This window comes from Acinonyx jubatus, chromosome C2 (genome assembly GCF_027475565.1).
Source record: "Acinonyx jubatus isolate Ajub_Pintada_27869175 chromosome C2, VMU_Ajub_asm_v1.0, whole genome shotgun sequence".
NCBI classification, from domain to species: domain Eukaryota; kingdom Metazoa; phylum Chordata; class Mammalia; order Carnivora; family Felidae; genus Acinonyx; species Acinonyx jubatus.
Genome location: NC_069384.1, coordinates 68,124,942 through 68,149,331, shown reverse-complemented (window position 1 = coordinate 68,149,331; position 24,390 = coordinate 68,124,942). Strand labels below are relative to the sequence as shown.

The following is a 24,390-nucleotide window of genomic DNA, read 5'->3' as shown; positions in this document are numbered from 1 at the left end:
AGTTATTAACCCTAGAAAAAATGAAAAGTTCAAAACATTTAATTGTAATATACTCTGCAACTGGACAGTGAGCAAAGTTGAAATGAAAAAGTACTATACATTGACATAAAAAATTTGTGATGTTATTATTGGAGGTTAGGGGAGGTGTTTAAGGGGGAGGGGGATTTGAGAGCTAAAAGCTCAGATTCCGTACAGAGAAGTTAGGAAATAATCCCTAAGATTAAAAAGAATAAAGTAGTAGTTATGTATGGCTGTTGTTTAGAAATATGGGAGAAAATACCAGAAGAAATGGCAGCAAGAGTTGAAGATGATTCTCTAAAGGAGGTAGAAATTAGGGGTGGGAGGGGTGGAGCAGAGGCTTGCTTTTTTGTTGTTGTTGTTGTTGTTGTTATGACTTCTAGTACCAACCGATATTTTGGCCATGTACGTGTATTGTCTTGGTAACAATAAAACCATTTAAAAAAAAAAAAACATGTTTGGGGAAAAAAAAAAAAGCAAAACGTTTGATCGTGTTTTTCTGCCCGATGGGCAGTCAGACACTGACATTGAACAAGGAGCAACTTTTGACTCCTTACCCGGCATGATTCTCTATGCGGATCAGGATACTTTGGGGCAACTGGGGCCTGGAGAGGACATTCTGCCATAAAGTAGCAAGCTCCTATGTCTGCTCTCTGCCCCTCGTGCCGGGTGTTTTCTGACAGAATCGCAGAGACCCTCTCCTGGCCATATTGATGCAGACAGCCTGAAAGGTCCACTTTCAAAACCCCACCTGCTCCCTCCCTTCCTCACAGCCTGCCAGCTGGGAGAATCCAGGCAGAATGCACGCTTTGTGTGGTAACGTGTATGTGGAGCAGGTGTTGGGTCAGAGGGGCAGCCTGGAGAGACTAAAAATTGGAAATCAAGCCAAGGGGACCGAGTCAAGAGGTTTTGGGGTGGTTGGGACCCTCGGCTCATTTTTGCCCACCTCTGCTTTTAAACGGAATACTTCATATTCTCAGAGAGTCCTCATCATACAGGACCTTTCTGGTATGACCTGTGGCCAGTTTTAGAGTCTTATGGTATCTGGGCTCTGCTCTTTGAGGGGCAAGGAGGCATTGCCAAATGGTCTGCGTATTGTTTGGGGAGCAGTCCCGAGATGCATCTGTTCTGCCAGTGAGGTATGTCTGTCTCTCCTTCCAGGTCCAGCCACGACTGGCTAGAAACTCCAGATTTATTACCCCAGATTTATTTCCTTTCTGACACTCACCCATGCCCTTGAAATTCCAGGCCTGCATTAGTCAGTGAGGCAGAAATCAGGGGATAATCTCTGTCTCCAGGGTCCACGTGGTGTTACAGGAGTGGAATGGTGGTGCAGTGAAAAGTACAGACTGCGTGTTTGTTGTGAGATGTGCTCTGTGATGCTACATAAGAACAGTGATCGCTTCTCAAGTAAATATAATAAGTCCATTCAACTAAAGCAGAAGCTGTTCTCAAAGTATTAGGTTTTTACCTAATTGAGAGTGTAACACCTTGAGGGTGTCTTTAAGGATGTGAGTTGTACAGGACGAAGCCCAGCAAGCCTGGAGGTTTACAAGTATGCATGTTTCTTAGGGCATTTTCACACTGTCAATAAAGCTGGGAGCTGAATGGGTTCTGGGGTACCTTACTATGAAGAATTATTTACTCTGAGGAGAAGAGAGAGATCTAACTTGTAGACTTTCTTAATAATGTGCTTATCTCATTTGATCATTAACTTTTCCATGCAAGTGGATACTGGTATCATCCCATTGTACAGCTGTGTAAACTGAGGGCCATGTAAGTTAAATAACTTGGCCCAGGTTAGGCAACTGGTAATCGGTGCAGACAGCATTCATACACAGATGTGTCTGATTCCAGAGACAGTATGCCTTCCCAAATTAGGACTCTTGTTTGCAAGTGACAGAAACCACCTCTACCTGGGCTAAGCAAAAGAGATCAGTTGTCTTATACAACTGAGTGAATCCTGAGTCCAACACAGTTCAGTCAGGCAAGGTCTCCATCTCTTTTCTTCACTGTGCGTGTAATGTCTTATTCAGCAGGTGACTTCCTCCTCTTGGGTGGGGGCAAGAACACAGGAGCGGGGACGGGAGAAGAGGATAGCTGTAGATAGCTTCAGGCTTGCATCTTCTCAGCTTGAGATCTCTGTGAAAAGAGACAGCTTTGGTCTCCCCTTATTCTAACTTAAAACTGCAGTGAAGAGCTCTGATTGGCTGGCTTGGATCATGTGTCCATTTTTGGAGCCCAGGCACACTCGCCAGGAGGCAGCTGACTGACTGGTGTTCCCACCGTGTGGTAGGCAGAGGGGCATGGGGTGTGCGGCTTACACTGGGGAAGGTGGGCAGGAGATCTCGAGCAAGTCAAACAAAACCAAGTCACAGCACATATTTGTTAAAATCTCTGCAATGCCACATGCCTCCTGTTAATATTTTAATATGTCTGAGAGCATATCTCAACCCAGTAGCAGAAATGGAGAGCTCCTGGGCCAGCCTCATCAGCTGGAGAGGCCATGTCCTTGAAAGTCATCATGAGAACGAGTAAACCGAGAACCCCAGGGCTTTGTGAAGAGAGGCTACTGGTAGGGCTTAATAATCCTGCAGCCACCCCAGAGCAACTGGGAGTTTAAACAGAAGGACACTTGCTGTCATAAGGCAACTATGAAGTTATGGGAACTAGGAGAGCAAATATGTAAGGAGTCCTGGTTACACTTAGGATTTTGTTTCTTTGTTGGACTGCTTCAGGTGTTTTTAGGTGTTTGTATCATTAAAAGGGAATCAAATAAAAAAAGTTGCATGCATTGGTAAGCTTGATTTAGATAAAGGAAAATAGATTTTTTTTGAAAGATTCTGAAGGGCCTGAGGTGTAACCCAAGGCTGCCAAGACATCGCCTGCCTTGTGCTCTGAGTGGGATGAAACATGAAGTTCTCAGACTTGCACATATAGGGGTGCAGGGGTGCCCATGTCTTGGGCCATGGAACTTGCCATAAAAAGTGGAAGTGGCTGATCACAGAGGGAGACTTTCGGCATCTGTCCCTGAAGACATATGTGGCATTTGCTGAGCCACTTTGAGGAATGGTTCTTTACATTCTGATTTTATTTTTCATGGAACCACTTTTGCCCTCACTGTTTCACCTTGGACTAGGGGGAGGGTGTGCCAGAATTTCAGCTTCTCACTAACTGCTGTTTTTGGCTAGTCTGATTTCTTCCTGATGGATTCTGTGTGTTCAGTTAAGGCTTTTGACTTTTGGCAACGGGATTATTCGAAGTGCCTGCCTGTCTATAGGGCTGTGTGCCAGTTGCTAACACAGACACAGACCCCCAAGCTTGGTCATGCCATGCCCGTGGCTCACCCTTCACTCTTCACCCTCATAATGCATCCATGATGTCAGTTTTATAGACATTTTTTGTGGTTGAATTTGTTTGGGGTGTTAATGTTTTCATTCTCCTTTCTGTGTATCATATGCATTTATTTATTATCTGAGTGAGCTTATACTTGGAGTTGGGGCAGAGGATTCCTCTTCAACCAGTTCCTCGGCACCATTGGTTTATTTCCCGTTATTTTTTAGTTTTCAAATCACCAGCCCTGACCAAGTAATTTATCATAGGGGAACTTGTTTGTTATATAAGAAACAGCCTTGAAATAGGGTAAGAAGTTCAGAATCTTGTGTTGCAGGGAATTATAAGCCAGTAGACAGTCATGTTGCAGAGTCGGTATTGTCCTGCTCAGGGGAGAAACTTCTGCCTAACAGGTTTCTGAAATGTCTATCTGCTGGGCTCAGCCATTCCCAGCATCGATTCAGTGACTCAACGAGATTCCAATGGTTAGTCTTGGGTAACCCCTCGAGTCTACTGTTCCCAGCCCCGAAGTTTTTTAGCTCACGGCTCATGACTTCTTTTGTCTACCTACCTTCTCAGCCTTCTAGCATCCCACTGGGCGGCCTGTTTTCACCCTGGCCTCAGTGCAATCCTGGTTTCTCTCCTCTTGGTCTCCCTCCATCTCCAACAGGGGCGGACTCTCAGATACATCTCCTGCCCGACTTGGCTGATAACATCAGCCTTCAGTTGTGTGGGCTTGCAGTGTGCATGTGGAGACAGGCCTGACCAGAAACAAAGGACTTGCAGGAGATCATCAAAAACAGCAAAATCACCCCCTGTCTACCACTCCCCAAGCTAAGAAGACAGATATGCTGCCCCGAGTCTTGCCAGGGTTGTGGAGACAGGGAGCTTATCGCTCCTCTGGCCTTAGGCTGTGGTAGGCCATGGTAGCCTGTCCTGAGCACCTTGGAATAGACTGAAAGCCCTTCACACATGGCAGAGAAAAATCAAGAGTCTTAGTGCCTTTAAGAATGTTTCATTTTCGGTCATTAAGTAAATTTCAAAACAGCACCAGCTTTTGAAAAAATGTCTCTCGAGTATAACAGGTGGGTGTAACATAGCAGCTGAGCAACTGCCCGCTTTCTCCTCATCTCCCAACACATACAGAATGAGCCCCCATTCCCTCTACAGGCCTTTTGAGGACATAAAGGTTCGTGAGGACATTTTATGGAACTGGAGCACAGTTTTACTATTTTAAATTATTATAGGGGTTATGGTTATTCTATCTTTATTTTTATGACAAGCTGTTGGTTATGCTCTTGATTTATTTGATCCCAGGCTTTTGTTCAAGAACACAACCTCCAATTAAATGTGGTTACTGTGGCAAAAATATGATTCTCCTTAGAATGACCCTCTGTGGGGCTGTTTCCAAAAACTCATTATGGTGAAAAGGCAAGGCTAGCTGTTCATGTTCGTGAGCATGTCTCCTTGTGGTCACTTGGTTTTCCTGTATGGAGGATTAGAGGGTAGGAAGGCTGTGGGCTGGACCCAGAGGAGACTAGAGGGAGAGACAGGAAGCTAAGTGGGTCACTATTCAGAAATATACTATCTCACAAACGGCCTTAGGTATCAGGAGCTGTTTTCTCTTCTGTGAAAGAAGGAATACAACCTGAAGAGGCTAGGTAGCTAAGCCAGTCCCAGGACTCAGGCCTCAGGTCTCAAGCCGCCCTCCCTGTATCACACTGAATGTCCTGGGGGGTGTCTTGGGCACACGTATGGCACTAATCCAGACTATCTTAGACTGTTCACATTGCCATAACAGAAATACCATAGACTTGGTGGCTTAAACAACAGAAATTTATTTCTTACAGTTCTAGTGCCTGGGAAGTTCAGGATCAAGGCACCACTAGATTCAGTGTCTGGTGAAGGCTTGCTTCCTTGTTCTTGCTGTGTCCTCACATGATGGAAGAGGTGAGGGAGCTTTTCACTATCCCTTTTCTAAGGGCACTAATCCCATTCATGAAGGCTTCAATTTCAGGACCTAATGACCTCCCAAGGGCCCTATCCTAATACTATCACATTGGCAGTTAAATTTCAACTTATGAATTTGGAGGAACACAAGCATTTACTCTATAGCACTGCCCGATTGTTACTCTGGGGGAACACCCAAGACTTGTTTTTGGCCTGGCCATATCTTTTATGAACTCTTTGACTTTTTCTCAAAGTGGAGAGCAGATATTACTTTAATGAGAGATTCAGGGTCTATTAGAGAAAGAAAAGACACTTATCAGTGCTTTAGGTTCTACAGTATTTGTCCTACCAAAAACATGAATTTACAATGAGGAATAGAAAGATCTCCACTTAATGTGCCATTTACTGACTAATCATCTACTTCTTTGGGCCTCTTTCCTCAGCCCTTTGGACTTAATAATATGATTGGCTTTGTGTGCTGTGTCACTGACACTCTTGGAGCCCTACCCAGACCCCCTTCCCCAGACCAGTATACCCATTCCTAGACACTGTGTTGGCTAAGGGTTCACAGATGGGATTCCCTAAGCCCTTATTTTGGGTTCTGCTTTTGGATACCCCAACCCAAGACACTTCGCTCTTAGTGTTGCAAGAATGAAATGAGATTCTGTATGTGAAGGCCCTCTAAAAACTGAAGTATCAGTGGGTGTTTAGTGTGACCTGGGACCAAACTGCAAAATTTCTAGCTGTGGGTTCTTGGCTGAAGGTTCGTGATGAAGGCGGATAAGGCACCCAGGGAAGGCAGGGCTGTTGTCTTGTATCCCAAAGGTGTGAACCCAGGCTTCTCTCTTTTTCTCACCCAGGAGTCCAGGATAGTGGACAGACAGTAAAAATGGGTTTACATAAAGCTGATTGTCTTTAAGTAATGTTAGGTAGTGGTGGGAGGTTTTTCTCATATTAGGAAGATAAGAATTGGAGTTGCAAATCATTTAGACCTTGGAACTGAGCAAGGTCCCAGAAATCCTTGTGTGTGCTTCAGGTGCAAGGTGCTACAAAAGTCCTACTACAAACTGCAACTTTCTAAGAGGTGCCAGTTTCAGCATATTTAAAAATTCCTGGATATTTATTTTAACAGGACATTTCAGGGGTAAATTGGCAGAGGAGGAGAGGGTGGTGTAGAAAGCAAGAGGAACATTGAAAGAGGGAGCTGGGTCCCTGAGGTCTAGAATACTTGCAAAGTCCCAGTTAATCATTGATGCCCCAGGGCCTGATGGGCCACCAGAGGTGGCCAGGCTGCAGGGGGCCAGAGTACTTGCTAATGGAATGCTAGCGATGCCTTTGGTGCAGTTAATGATTTATCTCCTCCCATTACAGTGTTCTGCACTCCCTTTCTGTGACACTGTCAGGAGGCTAATCATCTTCTGGAGGTTAGGCTGGCTGTGTCTAACAGAGTGGAGGAGAAGACCATGGTGGTTTGCAAAATCACTACAGTACTTCCAACGGGCTGGGCTTCCTTTTGTAGGAAAGAGTGTCTTTCATTAGTTGTTTCCTAAAAATATGTTTTAACAAAGTAATTGTTGTCTGATGTTCCTTTGTGTGAACCTTTGTGCCAAGATAGCGTCACAGGATGATGTGATTTTATATGGGTACACAACATTTATCACCATCAAAGTTGCATAATGTTTATTTGCAGAGTGCTTTTATTTCCATTGCTAGATTTAAGTACCTTGAGGGCCTTGACAGATTAATGAATGTTTATATATTCGTTATACATAGTAATATAAAACAAATACATATATTCATTTAAAAAATTTTTTTCTACTTCACAAAGGCCAGCTATGTTACTTGCAGAAATACCAGAAAATACTCAGTAAAGAAAAAGAGGACAGACCCAGAGATAACCACTGTTAACACTTTGTTTCATATTATAATAGATGTCAGACCTTATCTGTCCAAGTGAATGTGGCCCCCTTCAGCACCATCAACCTTACAATAGGACTTGAGGGGCACCTGGGTGGCTCAGTTGGTTGAGAGTCTGACTGTTGTTTTTGGCTCAGGTCATGATCTCACTGTTTCTGGGTTTGAGCCCCAAGTCGGGCTTTGTGCTGGCAGTGCAAAGCCTGCTTGAGATTCTCTCTCTCTGCCCCTCCCCCACTCTCACTCACTGTCACTTTCAAAAAGAAAAAGGGGTGGCTCAGTCAGTTAAGCATCCAACTTTGGCTCAGGTTCATGATCTCATGGTTCATGAGTTCGAGCCCCGCGTCGGGCTCTGTGCTGACAGCTCAGAGCCCTGGAGCCTGCTTCGGATTCTCTGTCTCCCTCTCTCAGTGCCCCTCCCTTACTCACTCTCTCTCTCTCTCTCTCTCAAAATTAAAAACATTAAAAAAATTAAAAAACAAAAGATAGGACGTGAGTGTTTTGGTGAAGCTGCAGTGTCTTCAGACATTGTTTTCTGCTTCAGGGGGAAGTGACTTCAGAATCTGAGCATTCCCTCACAGATACTCAGTCTCTGTCACGAATGTGGTTTAGATTTCAATGAGAGAGGGATTTTTTGTTTCCAGAAATTATAGATAAGATGGGTAGGATTGATTTGAAGTTTTGATTTTGTTTTTTTGTTTTTTTGCGTTTTTCATGGAGGCCAGACCACACATTAGGGAGGATGGGGAAGCAGGCCTTGTGAGGTTCATAAAGTGGCATTGAAGGGATGACTATGGAATAACCAGAGAGGGGATTATTCATGTTGGGTCTTTTTTCTCTGTGATTCCAGGCTTCCTTTCCTAGGAAGACATTTGCATGCTGGCTGCTGAGAAATGGGTTTGAGGATGAATTGATGGCTGGATGCCTGGGAATGGAAATGAGCACAGTCCAAAGACAGCTCCTGAAGCTGTTAGCATGGTTGTTTCTGCATTGGTGTGCTTAGGGGAGTCGCTGTGTTTGGATGCCGATGTGCAATGCATGTACCTGCTTTCCCCGTCTCTGCTTTGTACCGATATAGCATCTCTCTGACCTTGCTGGGGATGTGAGGAGGATTATTGCTATAGGTCATTGAAAGCTCTCTTTGTAAATGCAGTTTGGGGTCATCCAGCAGATTGTGGTTTTGTCCCATCCATGTCCATTCTCTTTTGTCTTGCAGTGGATACATGGGTAGGAAAAAAAAAAAAAGCTGTTGCTACCACCAGTTTATAATGCAAACATTTTCTTTCTCGGGAGATTTTTGTGATGTTTTCTGTGCATTTTCCAGTGCTAAAATCCCTTAATTCTGGGTCCGAGGCTGTGCATCAATGGGCCGGTCTGAATCCTGCTCCTCCAAAGATGAGTCTATTCTGAAGAGCCTGTTGAGTTTCAGGGGTTGGAGGGCCCTTGGGGAAACTTCTTTCTCTGAAACTCAAGGTGATGTCTTTTCTTGGAATTTGTCCCTCTTAATCTTCCCGTCTTTGGGGAAACATCTCTCTCTGAACAAGTTACTATAAGGCTACAGGTACTTAGGAAAGTGCTTACCACTTGGCACTCAATAGATGTTGGCGGCTGTTATTAGAGACAGCCGTCTAGAGCTGCACAGCTCCATGAACACATCAAGCAGAAACACATGTGTTGTAACTTTTCTAGTACCGCATTAAGAAAGTGAAAAGAAGCAAGTAACATTCATTTTAATAATATATTTTACTTAACATGTCAAAAATACTATATTTTCTATGTGTAATCAACATTTTTAAATGATCAAGATAATTTTCCATTCTTTTGTTTGCACTAAGTCTTCAAAACTGGAGTGTAATTCACACTTATGGTGTAGCTCAGTTAGGACTAGCCCTGTTTGGAGTGCTCCGTTGCCATGTGTAGCTACCATGGCTACCAACCCCAGGTTACTCCAGTCTAGAACCTTGCCACTCAGGGTGAGTTCTGGAGACCAGAAGCATCAGCACCATCTGAGACCTTGTCTGAACTGAAGAATCTCTGGCTCCACTCCAGACCTAGAGAAGCAGAATCTGCATTTTAACAAGTGATTTATTTGAATATCCAAATGGGAAGCCCTGGTCCAGAATGCCCAGGCTTAGTCCCCACCCCCTGAAATTTTGATTTAATCTATCCAAGGTAGGAGCTGGGCACTAGTATTTTTTTAAAGCTTCCCCTGGTGATTCTAATATGTAGCCAGGCTTGAGTCACTTGCATAGTGGGCTCTGGAGCCAGGATGCCTGGCTCTGCCCCTTTCTACCTTTGAGGCCTCGGAAAATCTACCGAAAGACTCTCCGTGCCTCAGTTTCTTCATGCCATGAAAGTAGTATCTGCTCCAAGGGATGTTATGAGGATTAAGTGGTTAATACATGCAAAAGCACCCAGAACAACACCAGGCACATAAGAAGCACTCCTTAAGTATAAGCTCTCACCCTTTCTTCTTTTCCTTGAAGGTCCGGGGTTACCCAGAGCCCCAGGTGACGTGGCACCGAAATGGGCAACCCATCACCGGTGGGGGCCGCTTCCTGCTAGATTGCGGTATCCGGGGGACTTTCAGCCTTGTGATTCATGCTGTCCGTGAGGACGACAAGGGAAAATATACCTGTGAAGCCACCAATGATAGTGGTGCCCGCCAGGTGACAGTGGAGTTGACTGTAGAAGGTGAGTTTCAGGAAGCGAGAATTGTGGTGGGAGATGAGCTGTCAGTCTCCCCAAGGCCTGCAGCTCCTGTTTCTGCCCCTCTCGGGCAGAAGAGAAACCCACAAGGGAAAGTGTGCTGAGCTCTGAACTCAGGACCTTTTAGTCTAATGGGGGAGATGTGGTTCCTGAGAACAAGGGAGGCATCCCAGGAGACACGGTCAACCTCACATCACCTCACTTTCCTGCTCTAGCCTTCCTATGGCTTCCCCTCACACTGTGACTGAGACCAGACTGGCCCCACCTGGCTCTCCAGACTCATCAACCACTCCTGGCCAGGCTCCCTCCACTGTGGTCAAGCTGTCACCTCCCTGCTCCCCACCGCCCTTCCGTCAGCAAGCCTCAGGGCCTTCTCCTGCTGTTCCCTGTCCTCCTTCAGGTCTCTGTTTCCAGGTCTCCTCCTTAGAGGACCCTTTCTGACCACCCTAACCCCAGAACTCTCCGTCTTCCCACTCCCCCTGAACCTCTAACTAGAAATGCTAGGAAGAGAAGGACTTTATATTGTTTTTACTGTATCTCTAGCATCTAGAAAACTTCCTGGCATAGGATAGGTATTGAAATATTTGGAGAATGAATGAGCAGTGTTTCTTATCATCATTATAAAGTAATACTTGCTCATTTATAAAAATCTTGTAAAACTCAGAAAAATATATAGGAGATAAACATACCAATGTGTTAACACTAATTATTTTGTCTTCCTTTTCCCCTCTGTACTTAAAAAATTCTATCAACTTTATTAACTGTAAAACTTCCAGGAAAAACATTGACCATAAGTAAAACTGTTTCTTTTGCTGCTAGTGTATCCCCCACGTGCTGAAGCCCTTCCACTGAGGAGAACATTTCCAGTTCAGGCCACTGGCTGCTGCTTAAAGGCCTGATGTCTGAAAGGACATGGGGGTTTGTCAGACCCTCAGAGTTATGACGAGGCTCCCTTGACCTCAGCTTATAAGCCTTTCCAGGGGCTTATAAACCAGAAGGTCCGACTCACTTTCTCCTCTCTCAGGAGACAGTCTTCCCCACCTGGTTTTGAGGGACACTGTATGAGAGGATTAAGGTAGCCAGGGAAGGTTCCAGAGGGGGTGAGGTGCACCCGGGCCAATGTTTTCCCTGCTTCCCTACATCATTGAAAGACAGGCTGTTTCACAGAACAGAATGTGCATAGTTTGGATGCTTTCCCCAAATTATTTAACTGAGTGACTCATTCCTTTTAATGACCTTCAAGTGCCTGTGGGCTGGAGCATTCCAAATGGAAAGTGGCACCTGATCAGAGTCTCTGAGTGGCCCTCATCTTGGACAGTTCTGGTGCTGTGCTTTCCCCTACATTATGCACTTTTTCAATATCCATAAATAAAAATTACTTTCCCCCCTTGTATTAGTCAACTCAAGCTGCCATAACAAAATACCACAGACTGTCTGGCTTAAATAATAGAAATGTATTTTCTCACAGTTCTGGAGGGTGTGTTTGGTTTCTGATGAGAGCTCTCTTCCTAGCTTGCAGATGGCCATTGTGTCCTCATATGGCAGAGAGAGAGCACCAGTGTCTCTTCCTCTTCTTATAAGGGCAACAGCTCTACTGGATTAGGGCCCCACCCTTATGACCTCATTGAACCTTTATCACCTCTGTGGCCCATTCTCCAAATACAGTCACACTGAGGGGTAGGACTTCAACATATGAATTTGGGTAGACACAAAAGTTCAGTCTATAATACTCCTTTTCTGACTTTCTGTTTATTGCCGGGGAAATGGGGAATTATGAGTCAGAGATCCAAGGTTCTGGTCCCAGCTTTCACCAATCATATGTGTGACTTTAAACCTCTGGACCTCTGTTCCTACAGAATAAAGGGTTTAAATTCAGTGATCTCTATATCCTGGGCTAGCCTTTGTTTTCTGTGATCCATTTTAAAGGAATGGAGTTGGTTAGGCACGCAGAGGAGGTACCTAAAACCCAAGTAATATGAAACTTTTTTTTCAACTCCCACTTTTGAGGAAGTTAGAGCTGATGATCTACTAAAATTTTTTCCTGCATAATTGAGATGTGGGCAACAGAAAGGAAACAAGACAGGAGAGCTACAGAGGAAGGAGAGAAGACTAAGGCTCTCAATCCTGTCCCCTCCCATTTGGTTTTAATTTGGGAAGACTTAGGCTCAGACCACTTGAGACATTTTAGGTTCTAATCCTAGGAGATAGAGAATGGCCTAAAAGCTGCAGTGTCTTTAAATGTGAATGGCCGTGTATGCATTCTGCTTCTGCATCAAAGGGCCATTTCAGCTGTGGCTTAGGACCACCCTATAGATCATGGGCCTGGTGGGAATGGGAATTCTTACAAAGGGGATCTAGCAGCCACCTGCCTTCTCACCAGCTCTGTGCTAGGCTTCTTACTTGGAAAGATCAGAGGTCCTGGAATTAAGAGTACAATTCATATGTGAAGACTCTTGACCCCCTAGTGGTCAGACTCAGAAGGCAGCGTTGTTAAATGGTCTTGGAATTTAGTTCCACTCATTTCTAACTATGGGGAATTTCTCCTTTTGGAGCCTTATTTCCTTTTCTGTACACTGGAATTAACAGCTACCCCACAGAGCTGTGTAAGGATCAGTGCAGCATTGGAAAATAGTAGGTACTGGGTAAATGTAGCCTTGTGATATTTGAACCCAGTATCAACATCCTGAGCACTACTTCCAGAGAGAAATACTTGCATGGAGAATAGATGAATATGCTCTCTCGTCTGGTTGCCTGTTTGGTCACCAGGCCAGGAAACATACAACATCCTCTATGAGCACAGACGCCTTAACGATAGGACCATTCATACAATGACCTTATGTAGTGGAATGCAGCCCCAGTGTGAGCCCTGGAAAGGCTCTCCACAGCCAGTCCTGACACGCACCCACCTCCAAGGGGTTGGTCACAGGGACTTGCCACAGAGCAAGAAGAGACACAGCTCCTGCCCTCTGGGAGCTTTCCTTCTAGTCGCGGGGCCACAGGCCTGTTCTCCAGCACAGCTGTCCATAGAAATATAATGCGAGCCATGTATAGAATCTTAAGTTTTCTAAACCATGTATAGAATCTTAAGTAGCCACATTAAAAAAAAGAGGTGAACTCACGCCAGTCAGAGTGGCCAAAATGAACAAACCAGGAGGCTATAGATGCTGGCGAGGATGTGGAGAAACAGGAACCCTCTTGCACTGTTGGTGAGAATGCAAATTGGTGCAGCCACTCTGGAAAACAGTGTGGAGGTTCCTCAAAAAATTAAAAATAGACCTACCCTATGACCCAGCAATAGCACTGCTAGGAATTTATCCAAGGGATACAGGAGTACTGTTGCATAGGGGCACTTGTACCCCAATGTTTATAGCAGCACTCTCAACAATAGCCAAATTGTGGAAAAAGCCTAAATGTCCATCAACTGATGAATGGATAAAGAAATTGTGGTTTATATACACAATGGAGTACTACGTGGCAATGAGAAAGAATGAAATACGGCCCTTTGTAGCAACATGGATGGAACTGGAGAGTGTGATGCTAAGTGAAGTAAGCCATACAGAGAAAGACAGATACCATATGGTTTCACTCTTATGTGGATCCTGAGAAACTTAACAGAAACCCATGGGGGAGGGGAAGGAAAAAAAAAAAAAGTTAGAGTGCGAGAGAGCCAAAGCATAAGAGACTCTTAAAAACTGAGAACAAACTGAGGGTTGATGGGGGGTGGGAGGGAGGGGAGGGTGGGTGATGGGTATTGAGGAGGGCACCTTTTGGGATGAGCACTGGGTGTTGTATGGAAACCAATTTGACAATAAACTTCATATATTGAAAAAATAAAAATAAATAAATAAATAAAGAGGTGAAGACAATTTTCATAAAATATTTTCCTTAACCCAATATATCCAAGATACTAACATTTCAGCATATAATTAGTATAAAATTATTAATGAGATATTTTACAGTCTTCAGCCTTTGGGGTATATTTTACACTTACAGCACATCTTGATTCAGATTAATTGTATTTCAAGAGCTCAATAGCCACATATGGCTAATGCCTATTGTTGGACAGCACAGCTCCAGAAGCTCCCATTTAAATAGGGATAAACAAGGCTTAGCAGGAAAAAAAAAAAAAAAAAAGGGAAAGAAAACCCACCTTATATGAATAAGGTGGTGAATAGTCCTGGGCAATGACATCCACAGAGTGAGTCTAGAACTTCGGGTGGAGTGAGGGGTTGTGCTGAAATGACAGAGGTGCCCCATACTTGGTGGTCTGAGTTTTGTGTTGCAGGGACCAAGGATTCACTTAGCTCATTTCAAGTAATAAAGGGTTCATTTTAAGACTTGAGCTCAGGAGCCCAGGGTAAGCCAAACTGGCAGGCCCAGAGGAGATCCAGGCCTCAGGATGGCCTATACTCACCTTACAGGATTGTTTGGTGCAAACGCAGGGACACACGAATCCCCCTAGGAAACTTGTTAAAAATGCAGGTTCTGATTCCATGGGTCTGGAGTGGGAGCCTGAGTGTCTGCCGTTGTAACCAGTCCCAGAGGATGCCCATGCTGCTGGCCCGTGGATCACACTTTGAGTAGCAAAGAAGGATTCAATTACTGATGTGATATCTTTAGCCTAATACAGTAATTCTCAAATGTGAGCATGTATCAGAATCACCTGAAGGATATTTCTGAAACCACAAAATGCTAGGCCTTGCCCCAGAGTTTCTGATTTAGGAGGTTGGGATGGGCTCAAGAATTTTCACTTATAACAGTTTTCTTGGTGATGCTGCTGCTGCTGATACTGCTGCATACTGGGACCAATACTTTGAGAACCAGTGGGCTGGTGCTTATACCTATGGTTAGGGTACTCCAGAGAGACGGAATAGATTGTACATATATATGTAGAAAGAGATTCATTACAAGAAATTGGCTCACATGATTATGGAGGCTGACAAGTCCCAAGATGTGCAGTCAGCAAGCTGAAGACCCAGGGGAGCCAACCCTGTAGTTCCAATCCAAGTCCAAAGGCCTGAGAACCAGGGGAGTTGATGGTGTCATTTTAGGGCAAAGGCTGGCAGGCTCAAAACCCAGAAGAGTTGATATTCCAGATGGAGTCAACAACAGAGGAAGAACCCATGTCCCAGGTCAAAGGTAGTCAGGCAGGAGGAATGCCACCTTATTTGAGGGAGGGTCAGCCTTTTCATTCTATTCAGATCTTCAACTGATTAGATGAGGCCCACCCACATTGGAGATGGCAACTCTTTTACTCAGGCTACTGATTTCAATGTTGATCTCATCCAAAAACACCCTCACACAAACATCCAGAATAGTGTTTGACCAAATATCTAGGCAACCTTTGTCTCAGTAAATTGACAAACAAAATTAACCATCACACCTGCTAAATACTTTATTAGAATATTCCTGAATTATTTCATGGAATCTGATTAACATATTTCTCTTTTTTAAGCTATTCATTAGGAATATCAGCTAAGTAACACAAAGCTTCTATGAGAGTTAGCAGTGGTATATGATATGGTCTGGAAAGGCAGAATGGGAACATGTGCACATAGGTTGTGAGAAAGCAGCCACAAAGCCAAGAAAAGACATGCAGAGACCAGGTATAATATAACCAGAGCTAACTCTCAAACCATCCTTCCTCCATGTTGCTGGCAAGATTGGGATTGGTCATCCTTGGGACAGGTGCCACCATGTTCCAACCTGCACCGGTTACAGGTAATGGGCAGGTAATGGGTATAGAACATGGCTGCAGGTGGTTGTCACTTTTGCAGGCCTGTGGTCATGGCAGGTGTCACTAGGGTGTGGCTTATACTCTGCCAGTGTGATTACAAATGGAGCCTTCTTTGACTTTCAAAAGAGTCCCAGTGTAGATAATAAATTACATAGTTATCCTAGCCACGATTGATGTGTCCGGTGCAATGGGCAGTGAGAAAGCTATAAAGGTAACGTTGAGAAATAAAGGGTTATTTTAGGAGAAGAGGAGTAGCAAGAGCAGTAGTTTCAGAGGACGTAGATAAAGTTTACTTTCGTCTCTGAAACATACATTCCAGTCCATTGACCACTCTGCATTAGAATGCAGTGAACAGTTTTGGGGGCGCCTGGGTGGCTCAGTCAGCTAGCTAGGCATTCGACTCTTGATTTCGGCTCAGATCCTGATCCCAGGATGGTGGGATCGAGCGCTGCGGAGCTCCTTGCTGAGCATTGAGCCTGTCTAGGATTCTCTCTCGCCCTCTGCCCCTCTCCCATGTGCACCTGCTCTCTCTCTAAAATAATTTTTTAAAAATGTGAGGAACAATTTTTTTAAAGTAAATTTTAAAATAATGAATACGTGTTCACTGGGGAATAGATTTGGCCAGGAGCTCCCTCCTCTTGGGGAGTTTTCTTTGAAATAAATAGGAGGGTCAAAAACCTAGCTTCCCCCCTCTTTTTTGGACCCAGCCTTGGCCATCACTCTTTCTTCTCTCTCTGTTAGGTACCCCATCCTTCGTGCAGATTCCTCCTCCTCTGCCTCCTTCCACTGCCCTGTGCACCACTCTGCTCCTGTCTGTGTTAGGCACTGGAGACAGAGCAGAGCAGTTCAGACAGAGTAGCTGCCTCCTTGGAGTTATTGGGAAAGAGAGACTATAACTAAGTAACAAATATAACTTTGGCAGTAGAATTAAGAGCTCCCTGACCATGTGTGAGAAAGAGGGCCAGGTAGCGGGCTGCCTGGAATGTGACGACGGGACAAAGAGTGACCTCATGTCCTGGGATTTAAGGGAGAAGAGTGGCCCTGGGAACTCAGAGCTAACCGAAGGGTGCGGGAGCTCAAGTGTGTATTCTCATTTCCCCGTCTGTCATTACTTGAGGGCTTCTTCCTGACGTGGACTCTCCATCCCTCTGGCTTGGCCTCTATGTGATCCAAATCTGGTCCTGAGACCAGAAATAAAGCACCGAAAAGTTGTGGGAGTATTTGCAGACGTATTTTAGAGTGGGAAATAGCGAGACAGTTAGTGGGGTCAGCAGAGAGAGGATACGTCTGGAGAGGTAGGCAGGACTTAGACCCTGGTGACGGAAAGCCACTGGAGGGTATCAAGGAAGAAAATAACACGATTTGATTTGGGCAAAATATCTCACTGAAGGGTGTGGGGTGGGGTGGGGGGTGGACGGGGTGCAGGATGCCATTGGTTTCCTGTCTTTAAGCATCGATTTTCTGGAAATTGAGAAAACAGTTGTTTCCATTTCCCCATAGAAAGCATTTTCCAGATCCAAACTGGAGAGATCAGTGTGCTGGATCTTTTAATGGCACGCCGGCCAATGAAATGATAGAAAGCCGCTCCCCTCTGCCCCTCACCTCCACTTTGTTTGTTTAGCACTTGTTCCTTTATCCCAGAAAGATACGGATTTTCCTCAGTTCCTCCCTAATCCACACCACTGGCTGGCTCAGTGGGTGCTAAGGGCTGTAGGGGTTTGCTTTGCCTCTTAGTTGCCCCTCTTCCAAACAAGGCTTGTGCTCCTGGGGTCTGCCCGGCCTTCCTCTTCCAGAAGGTCGGCCTCCTGCTCACCTCCTACCCAAGCACACTTCCCACTTGCCCCAGCCTCCCCGGCGCTGCAGCCTCCACTCTCTATACCCCCATGAAACCCCTGTCCCGCAAACCAAGGCCCCCTGACAGTGTGGGAGAGAGAGGGTCAGGCGGCAAGCTGCTGGGAGTTTGGCAGCAGAGGGGACAGTGACCCCATGTCATGGGACCTAAGGGAGAAGAGTGGCCCTCATGACTGCTACTCCAGCTATACTGGCACCACTGACACCCGCTTTCCTAGGGGATTTTGAATTTGTAGGAAATGCTCCTGTGCCACATTTTTTTGCCACTACCCTTTGTAGGGACAGATTTCTCAGATCCCCTTTATTTTCACATTGGATTAGATTGATGACATAATGGATTTTGAGCCCATGTCTGTTTACAGCGGCTGAGTCTTAAATCATTGTATTCCTCAAGAATGCCTGTTGTGCCTCTCCTTGTGTGTGTGTTTGCCTGTGTGTGCTCTTATTTCTTTTGTACTATTTTTTTATATCTACATCTCCCACCTACCTAAAGATCTGTAATCATATTTCCCATTGACATTCTGTATAAACTCAGTTTATAACACTCCCTGATGCCCCTTCCTTTTTTGTAGGAGCATATGCCCTATCTAGGGGCACCTGGGTGGCTCAGTCGGTTAAGCGTTCAACTTTGGTTTAGATCATGATCTCACAGTTCATGAATTGAAGCCCTGTGTCGGGCTCTGTATTGACAGCTCAGAGCCTGGAGCCTGCTTGGGATTCTGTGTCTCCCTCTCTTCTCTTCCCCTGTTTGCTCTGTCTCTTTCTGTCTGTCAAAAATAAATAAAAAACATTAAAAAAAATTCAGCAGCACTTGGGTGGCTCAGTCGGTTAAGCCTCCGACTTTGGCTCAGGTCATGATCGTGCCATTCCCAAGTTCGAGCCCCACATCAGACTGTGTGCTGACAGCTCAGAGCCTGGAGCCTGTTTCAGATTCTGTGTTTCCCTCTCTCTCTGCCCCTCCCCCATTCACGTTCTGTCTCTCTCTCTCTCAAAAGTAAATAAACATTAAAAATTTTTTTTTAAATTTCAGCCAGGATTTTAAAAGCTCTGAGTTTTTGTCCGTTTCTGTCTCATCAAAGTTAACAATAAAAATGTGTTAGAAATGAACATTGTTCTTTCTGCCCCACAGATCTCTTGGTAGTGAAACAGTTGTGTGTCAAGACGGCCTTGGCAGAAGCCTCACTTACTTGCTATGTGGAAGAGCCACATGCAAATCATTTGGTCTCCTTTCTGCTCCTGAAGGGTGACTTCCAAACCCCCTTCACCTTGACTCCCTTTCCTCCTTTATTTTCACCCTCCCCTCTCCTTTCCCCTCTTTCCCCCTCCACAGTATTGCTAGTGCCCCTGACTGGCCCGGCTTTGTCCCTGCTGACATTGCCCCCTTTCACGGGTCTCACTCCTCCCCATCTCCGACCTGTCCCCAGCCCTTAGCCAGCAATCCATGGCTCTCATCAGACTGTATTGAATGTGCTGACTTTGTGCTGGGCTCTCAGGGCAGCAAGAGAGTTCGGTATTGCTCTCAAGAGACTGACTTTCTTGACCTCACATTTCATTATTATATTGCAGTTATGATTCAACATGTGGGTGTATTTATGAGGTGCTGACTTTGTGCGGTGCCATGTGGGAGACAGAGTACTTTGTCGGACCCTTTCTGCAGGAAGTTGGTTGGTCAGATAGGACCTAGGCTCATTAAAAGCTAAGTCAAAGCAGAACTCCAGCCAAGGCAGCACGGGTTTATTTGCCCAATAATCGGCACATGGGCTTTGTAAACTCGGAGAAGAATGAGACCCCTGGAGGCTAAAATAGTCTGCGATGTCTTCTTGGAGGACAGACTTGGGCGAGTCCTGGAGGAACGAGTCAGATTTAGGCACAGATTGGGATTCCGAAGATGAGGACGGGAGGAAAGGGGAGAGAGTTAGTGACACCATACACACAAGCACGTACACCACACACACACATGAGCACATGCACACACACACATACACAGTCTTGTGTTTTTCATTTTCTCTACCCCAGTGCTCTGTAACCTGTCTTGCTTTGTTATCTTCCTTTAAGGTCATTTCATGCTTTTTTTTTTTTTTTTGTATATAACATGTCTGTTCTGCCATTTATCCTAACACTACCTTTCTTTAGGCTATATTAGCATTTTTCTTTTTATTTTTTTCTCTCTTTATTGAGAAATAATTCTTTCTTCAACTCTTTTATTTTTCAGTTGTCCACCTGTTTACCTGTGTCCTTTCATTTTCCTGGACTGCTCGTACAGTGCTTTTCTACATCATTTGCTTTTAAATCCAGATATGCCCATGAGTCGGTGTGAGCATCTGACCTCATCGTGTCTTCTAGTGCACCTGAGCATTTACATACTGAAATAGTCATGGTTGGACATTTACATACTGAAATCAGTATCATTATAATTTATTTTCCCTTAATATTTTAGTTGGGGCTTTATATTTTCTTCTTGAGATGAAATATGGGAGTTAGCAGTAAACTTTAATTCAGGATGGCACAGGGGGCATCACTAAATACCTGTTATAAAAAATGGGCATTTTTTTCTGATAAAAACCACTGTTTGAGGGCACTTGGGTGGCCGAGGCAGTTCAGCATCCGACTCTTGATTTTGGCTCAGGTCATGATCTCATGGTTTGTGAGATGAGCCCAGTGTCGGGCTTTGCACTGGCAGCGTGGAGCCTGCCTGGGATTCTCTCTCTCCCTCTCTCTCTCTGCCCCTCCCCTCATCTGTAAATGAATAAATAAATAACTTCAAAACAACAACAACAACAACACTGTTTTAAGCAGTCCTTAAAATCCACTCTGAAGTTGCCTGCAAAGTAGGGCATCTGCTCCCTGGTTTGCCTGGAACAATCCCGGTTTACTTTTGTTGTCCTGGCAGATTATTACTTATGTCGCTTCCAGCGCAGAAAGTCCCTGTCTGGGTGATAGTTATACCATCACGTATTTTGGAAGCATCACTTCTCCTTGCCATCTTGACCACATCACTCCCCTTGTCAGCAGCATTCTCTGTCTCAGCCCGGTCTTTATGTGTCCTTTAACAAAAAAACCCTCGTTCCCTCCACTGTTGAACTTTTCACTCCTAAAACCTGCCAGCGTTCTCTTTTACTCGTCCTTGAAAAATCTAAGAGAACTGGTTCAATATTTTCAGTGCCTTGGCCTTTTCTTCCCCCCTCACTAACTCGACCCTGTCTTCACCAGTTCTCTTAACCTACTCTTCTATTTTTGGCTTTTCCATCCTAATCCCCTTTCCACTTATTTTCTTCCCTAGCCTTACTGTTCTGCCAGATTTTCATACTTTCACAAAATTAATTTTGCCTTATCTGACAACTTGCAACTTCAAATTTTTGCCTATAAATAGACCTTGGTGGTTATTTTAGCCCACATTCTCTTTTGGTTTTGATGTCCACTCTCCAGTGTTAACTCACATTAAAATAAGCACTCCGTTCCATTTCTAGCTGCCTGCTTGGTGTGTTACCTTTGGATCATACCATAAACTGCTCTCACCCTGATATAAAAGTTCCTCCAGACAGCATTCTTTTCCTGTTCTTTTAGGCAGTGCCATATTTTTGCTCTATTTTTTTTAAGTAATACAGGAATTTTAGCCTTCGGATTAAGATGTTTAGCTCCCAAGAGTCTTAAAAATGCTTAGCCTATTTTTTTTTTATTGTGGTTAAAATACACATCAATTTACCATTTTCACCATTTTAAAGTGTACAATTCAGTGGCAGTAAGTACATTCACCATATTGTGCTACTGTCACCACCATCTAGTTTTAATTTTTTTTAATGTTCATTTTTTCTTGAGAGAGAGAGAGAGAGAGCAGGGGAGGAGCAGAGAGAGAGAGAGAGAGACAGATCCCAAAGCAGGCTCCAGGCTTTGAGCTGCAGCTCAGAGCACGACACGGGGCTGGAACTCATGAGCTGTGAGATCATGACCTGAGCCGAAGTCCGACGCTCAACCAACTGAGCCACCCAGGCACCCCACCACCATCTAGTTTTAAAACTATTCATCATCCTGAACAGAGACACCCCCCCGCCCCCGCCCCTGGCATCCCCACTGAGCATTTACTCCCATCTGCCTCCCCCAGGCCCTGGAGAGCCACTAATGTGCATTGTCTCCATCCATTTGCCTCTTCTGAACATTTCCTATAAATGGAATCACATATATTTTTTTGAGTCTGGCTTTTTTCACTTGGCGAATTTCCTCAGAGTTCATCCGTGTAGTAACATGTACCAGTACTGTATTCCTCTGTATGGCTGAATAATATTCCATTATAGGAATAGACCACATTTTGCATATCCATTCATCAGATAATCAGTCTAATTTTTATCAAATCTTTGCTCCGAGATGAAATGAGTGATACAGTAGCATGATGAGGGCAGTGAATGGTACATAGATATTTTTCGGAGGGCGTCTCAGCGATTGGGTATGTGGCTAATACCATGGTGTTAGCCGATAGTAGTCTTCTGTTGGGGTAGCAGAATCTTTTTCCTTTTTTGGCTTTCTTTCTCCATCTGCCCCTTCTTTTTTTCCCCCCTTATTTTTGGTAACTAGATTACATTTTGTTTTTTCTTTACCATTATATTTATAGGTTTCAAAAAATACAGCTGAATAAATTACTCATAGTTCTCCCACCCAAAAATAATTACTATTAATAATATTTTGATGTATTTTCTTCTGGTTGTTTTCCTGTGCTTGGATGCTTTATTTTTTCCTAGTTAAGATCACATTGAGTTCATAATATTGTAGGATGCTCTCTCTCTCTCTCTCTCTCTCTCTTTTTTTCCATAAAGTTCATTTATTTTACAAGAATTTGAATCCTACAAGGATTTGGGCACTGTTCTGGATACTTCTGATGAATGAATAAGAAGTTCTGGTGGGGAGGGGCGCCTGGGTCGCTCAGTTGGTTAAGTGTCTGACTTTGGCTCAGGTCATGACCTCACAGTCTATGGGTTCGAACCCCACATGGGGCTCTGTGCGGACAGCTCAGAGCCTGGAGCCTGCTTCGGACTCTGCGTCTCCCTCTCTCTTTCATTCCTCCAATCATACTCCATCTCTCACTGTCTCAAAAATAAATAAGCATTAAAAAAATTAAAAAAGAAGAAGTTCTGGTGGGGATATGGTTTGGGAGTCATCAGCTTATAAATGATATCTAAAACTTCCTGTGGTGGGGGGGGTGGGTAGGGGGGGAGAATCAGCAGTGCACAACTAGGACCCACTCAGCCATGCGGGCCCTCCCACGTGCAAAGGTGGAACAGAGAAGGTGGTTGGCGAAGAGTAGGCACCTGGCAAAAGCCAGAGGGTCTGGAGGAGCATGTACTTGGGAGTGGAATAGCCCTATGTCAAATGCTGTTGAGCACCTGAGTGATGGGGGACAGAATTATCCATTGCGTCTGGCAAGACAGTAGTCAGGATGAGTTCATTAGAGTACAGAGGATCACAGCCCACCCAAGTGAAGTATGCCGAAGAGCAAATGATAAAATACTGCAATGTATTTCTGCATGTTTCATATATTCTTAAACATAATCTTGTGGCAGAATAAGATGTTCAGTTGTACACTTTACTTAACCACTTACTATCTTCCTACTGTGTGACATTTATAGTTTCTAATTTTTACTGTTACCAAGAAGACTGAAATGAAAAGCTTTGTAAACTTTCTTTTCTACTTTTAGCATCACTTCCTTTGATTTGGAGGCACAGAAAGGAAGGTGCTGGTCTAAGACCAGAGTCTCTTTAGAGCTTATGATTCTTATTCGCTCCAATACTTTAAAAAAGGACTGAATGGTTTGCCCTTCCTCCAAAGGTGTCTGAGGGGCCCCAGCATCTTGATTGCAGTTGTCAGTTGGGTCCTCCCAGAACAAGTTTCTCCTTTTATCTGCTTAGAAGTTCTTTTAACCTTGAATAGACTATTGAATGGCAAGAACCAAACCCACATTATGGAATGAAAACTATACACAATTCACTGAATAGTTGTGTTAAACAGAAATACATGTACAATAATTGACAGTCCACTGGAACCATAACTTACATGTGACGCTGGTGTTAGCTGTTAATCCTTTTCCACGAAGGTTCATTCATCCGTAAACCTGATACGGCCAAGGGAAATACGCAGTCTCCATTCCCGTGTTCCTGTGCCTTCCTACAGATGTGATCGGTGCTAGAATTTAAGGAAGTTTACCCCTCTTCCAGTAAACACCCTGCAGATTTCCCATTGCAGCTGCCTGCTGATATTCAGGGAATGACTTCGACACCTTCTATGTGTGCCTTGGGCAGGGTTTTATAAACATTCCCAGGTTGTGGCAAAAAGAGAACAACTTCCAGGCTGATCACCGTCTTGGAAATGTCCTCCTTTCCCAAACCTCCATATTCCTGAAAAACACCCCACCACTTTAAGGTCACTTCCTGGTCACATTAGGAGTTGTCCCACCCCAGTAGCAGCTGCCTGACTGGGTTTGCTATTTAACTGCTTCCTGTCCACCTTACCCAGGACCTGTAGTATCCACGGTGCTGCTGATGCAGATTCTGGTGAGGTGCTGGTGGCAATGTTGATTGTATCAAATGTGAATAGATCTAGTCTGAGAGATGCGTGTGCATCTCCTTCCCTTCAACAGGCTCATCTTCTGGAGAGGCCCTGGATCGCCACAGATAATCCCCTAAGTAGAAGGTCCAGTGGCATGGGATAGTTCAGCAGAATGGTTGAGTGTTCTACAACAGGCACACCTGGATGCATTTCTGCACTATTACTGGCTCTGTGACTTGGGCGAGCAACTTAACTTTTCTAAATCTCTTTTTTCTCGTCTGTTTAAAACATAGAAGGATAATGTAGTACCAGCCTCCTTAAATGATGTTATGTCAAGTGCCCACCA

General features: G+C 44.5%; 1 protein-coding gene and 1 long non-coding RNA gene across 7 annotated transcripts in view; one reads left to right on the top strand and one right to left on the bottom strand.

The window, feature by feature from the left end:
• The window catches only part of MYLK (myosin light chain kinase), a 276,342-nt gene that overhangs the window by 128,384 nt on the left and 123,568 nt on the right, over window positions 1–24,390 (top strand). For 5 of the 6 annotated variants that reach the window (XM_053220952.1, XM_027061019.2, XM_053220953.1 and 2 more), the window contains one exon: window positions 9,702–9,909. The exons of the other annotated variant lie outside the window; for it this stretch is intronic. In XM_053220952.1, coding sequence (XP_053076927.1) covers window positions 9,702–9,909 — 208 coding nt within the window. The remainder of the gene's footprint in view (window positions 1–9,701; window positions 9,910–24,390) is intronic. 6 annotated transcript variants of the gene reach the window in all.
• Window positions 1,070–23,923, bottom strand: LOC128315202 (uncharacterized). Its single transcript, XR_008297705.1, has 3 exons — window positions 23,553–23,923; window positions 11,391–14,498; window positions 1,070–2,160 (listed from the first exon to the last, which is right to left on the bottom strand). It is a non-coding gene; the product is annotated as an uncharacterized LOC128315202 (long non-coding RNA).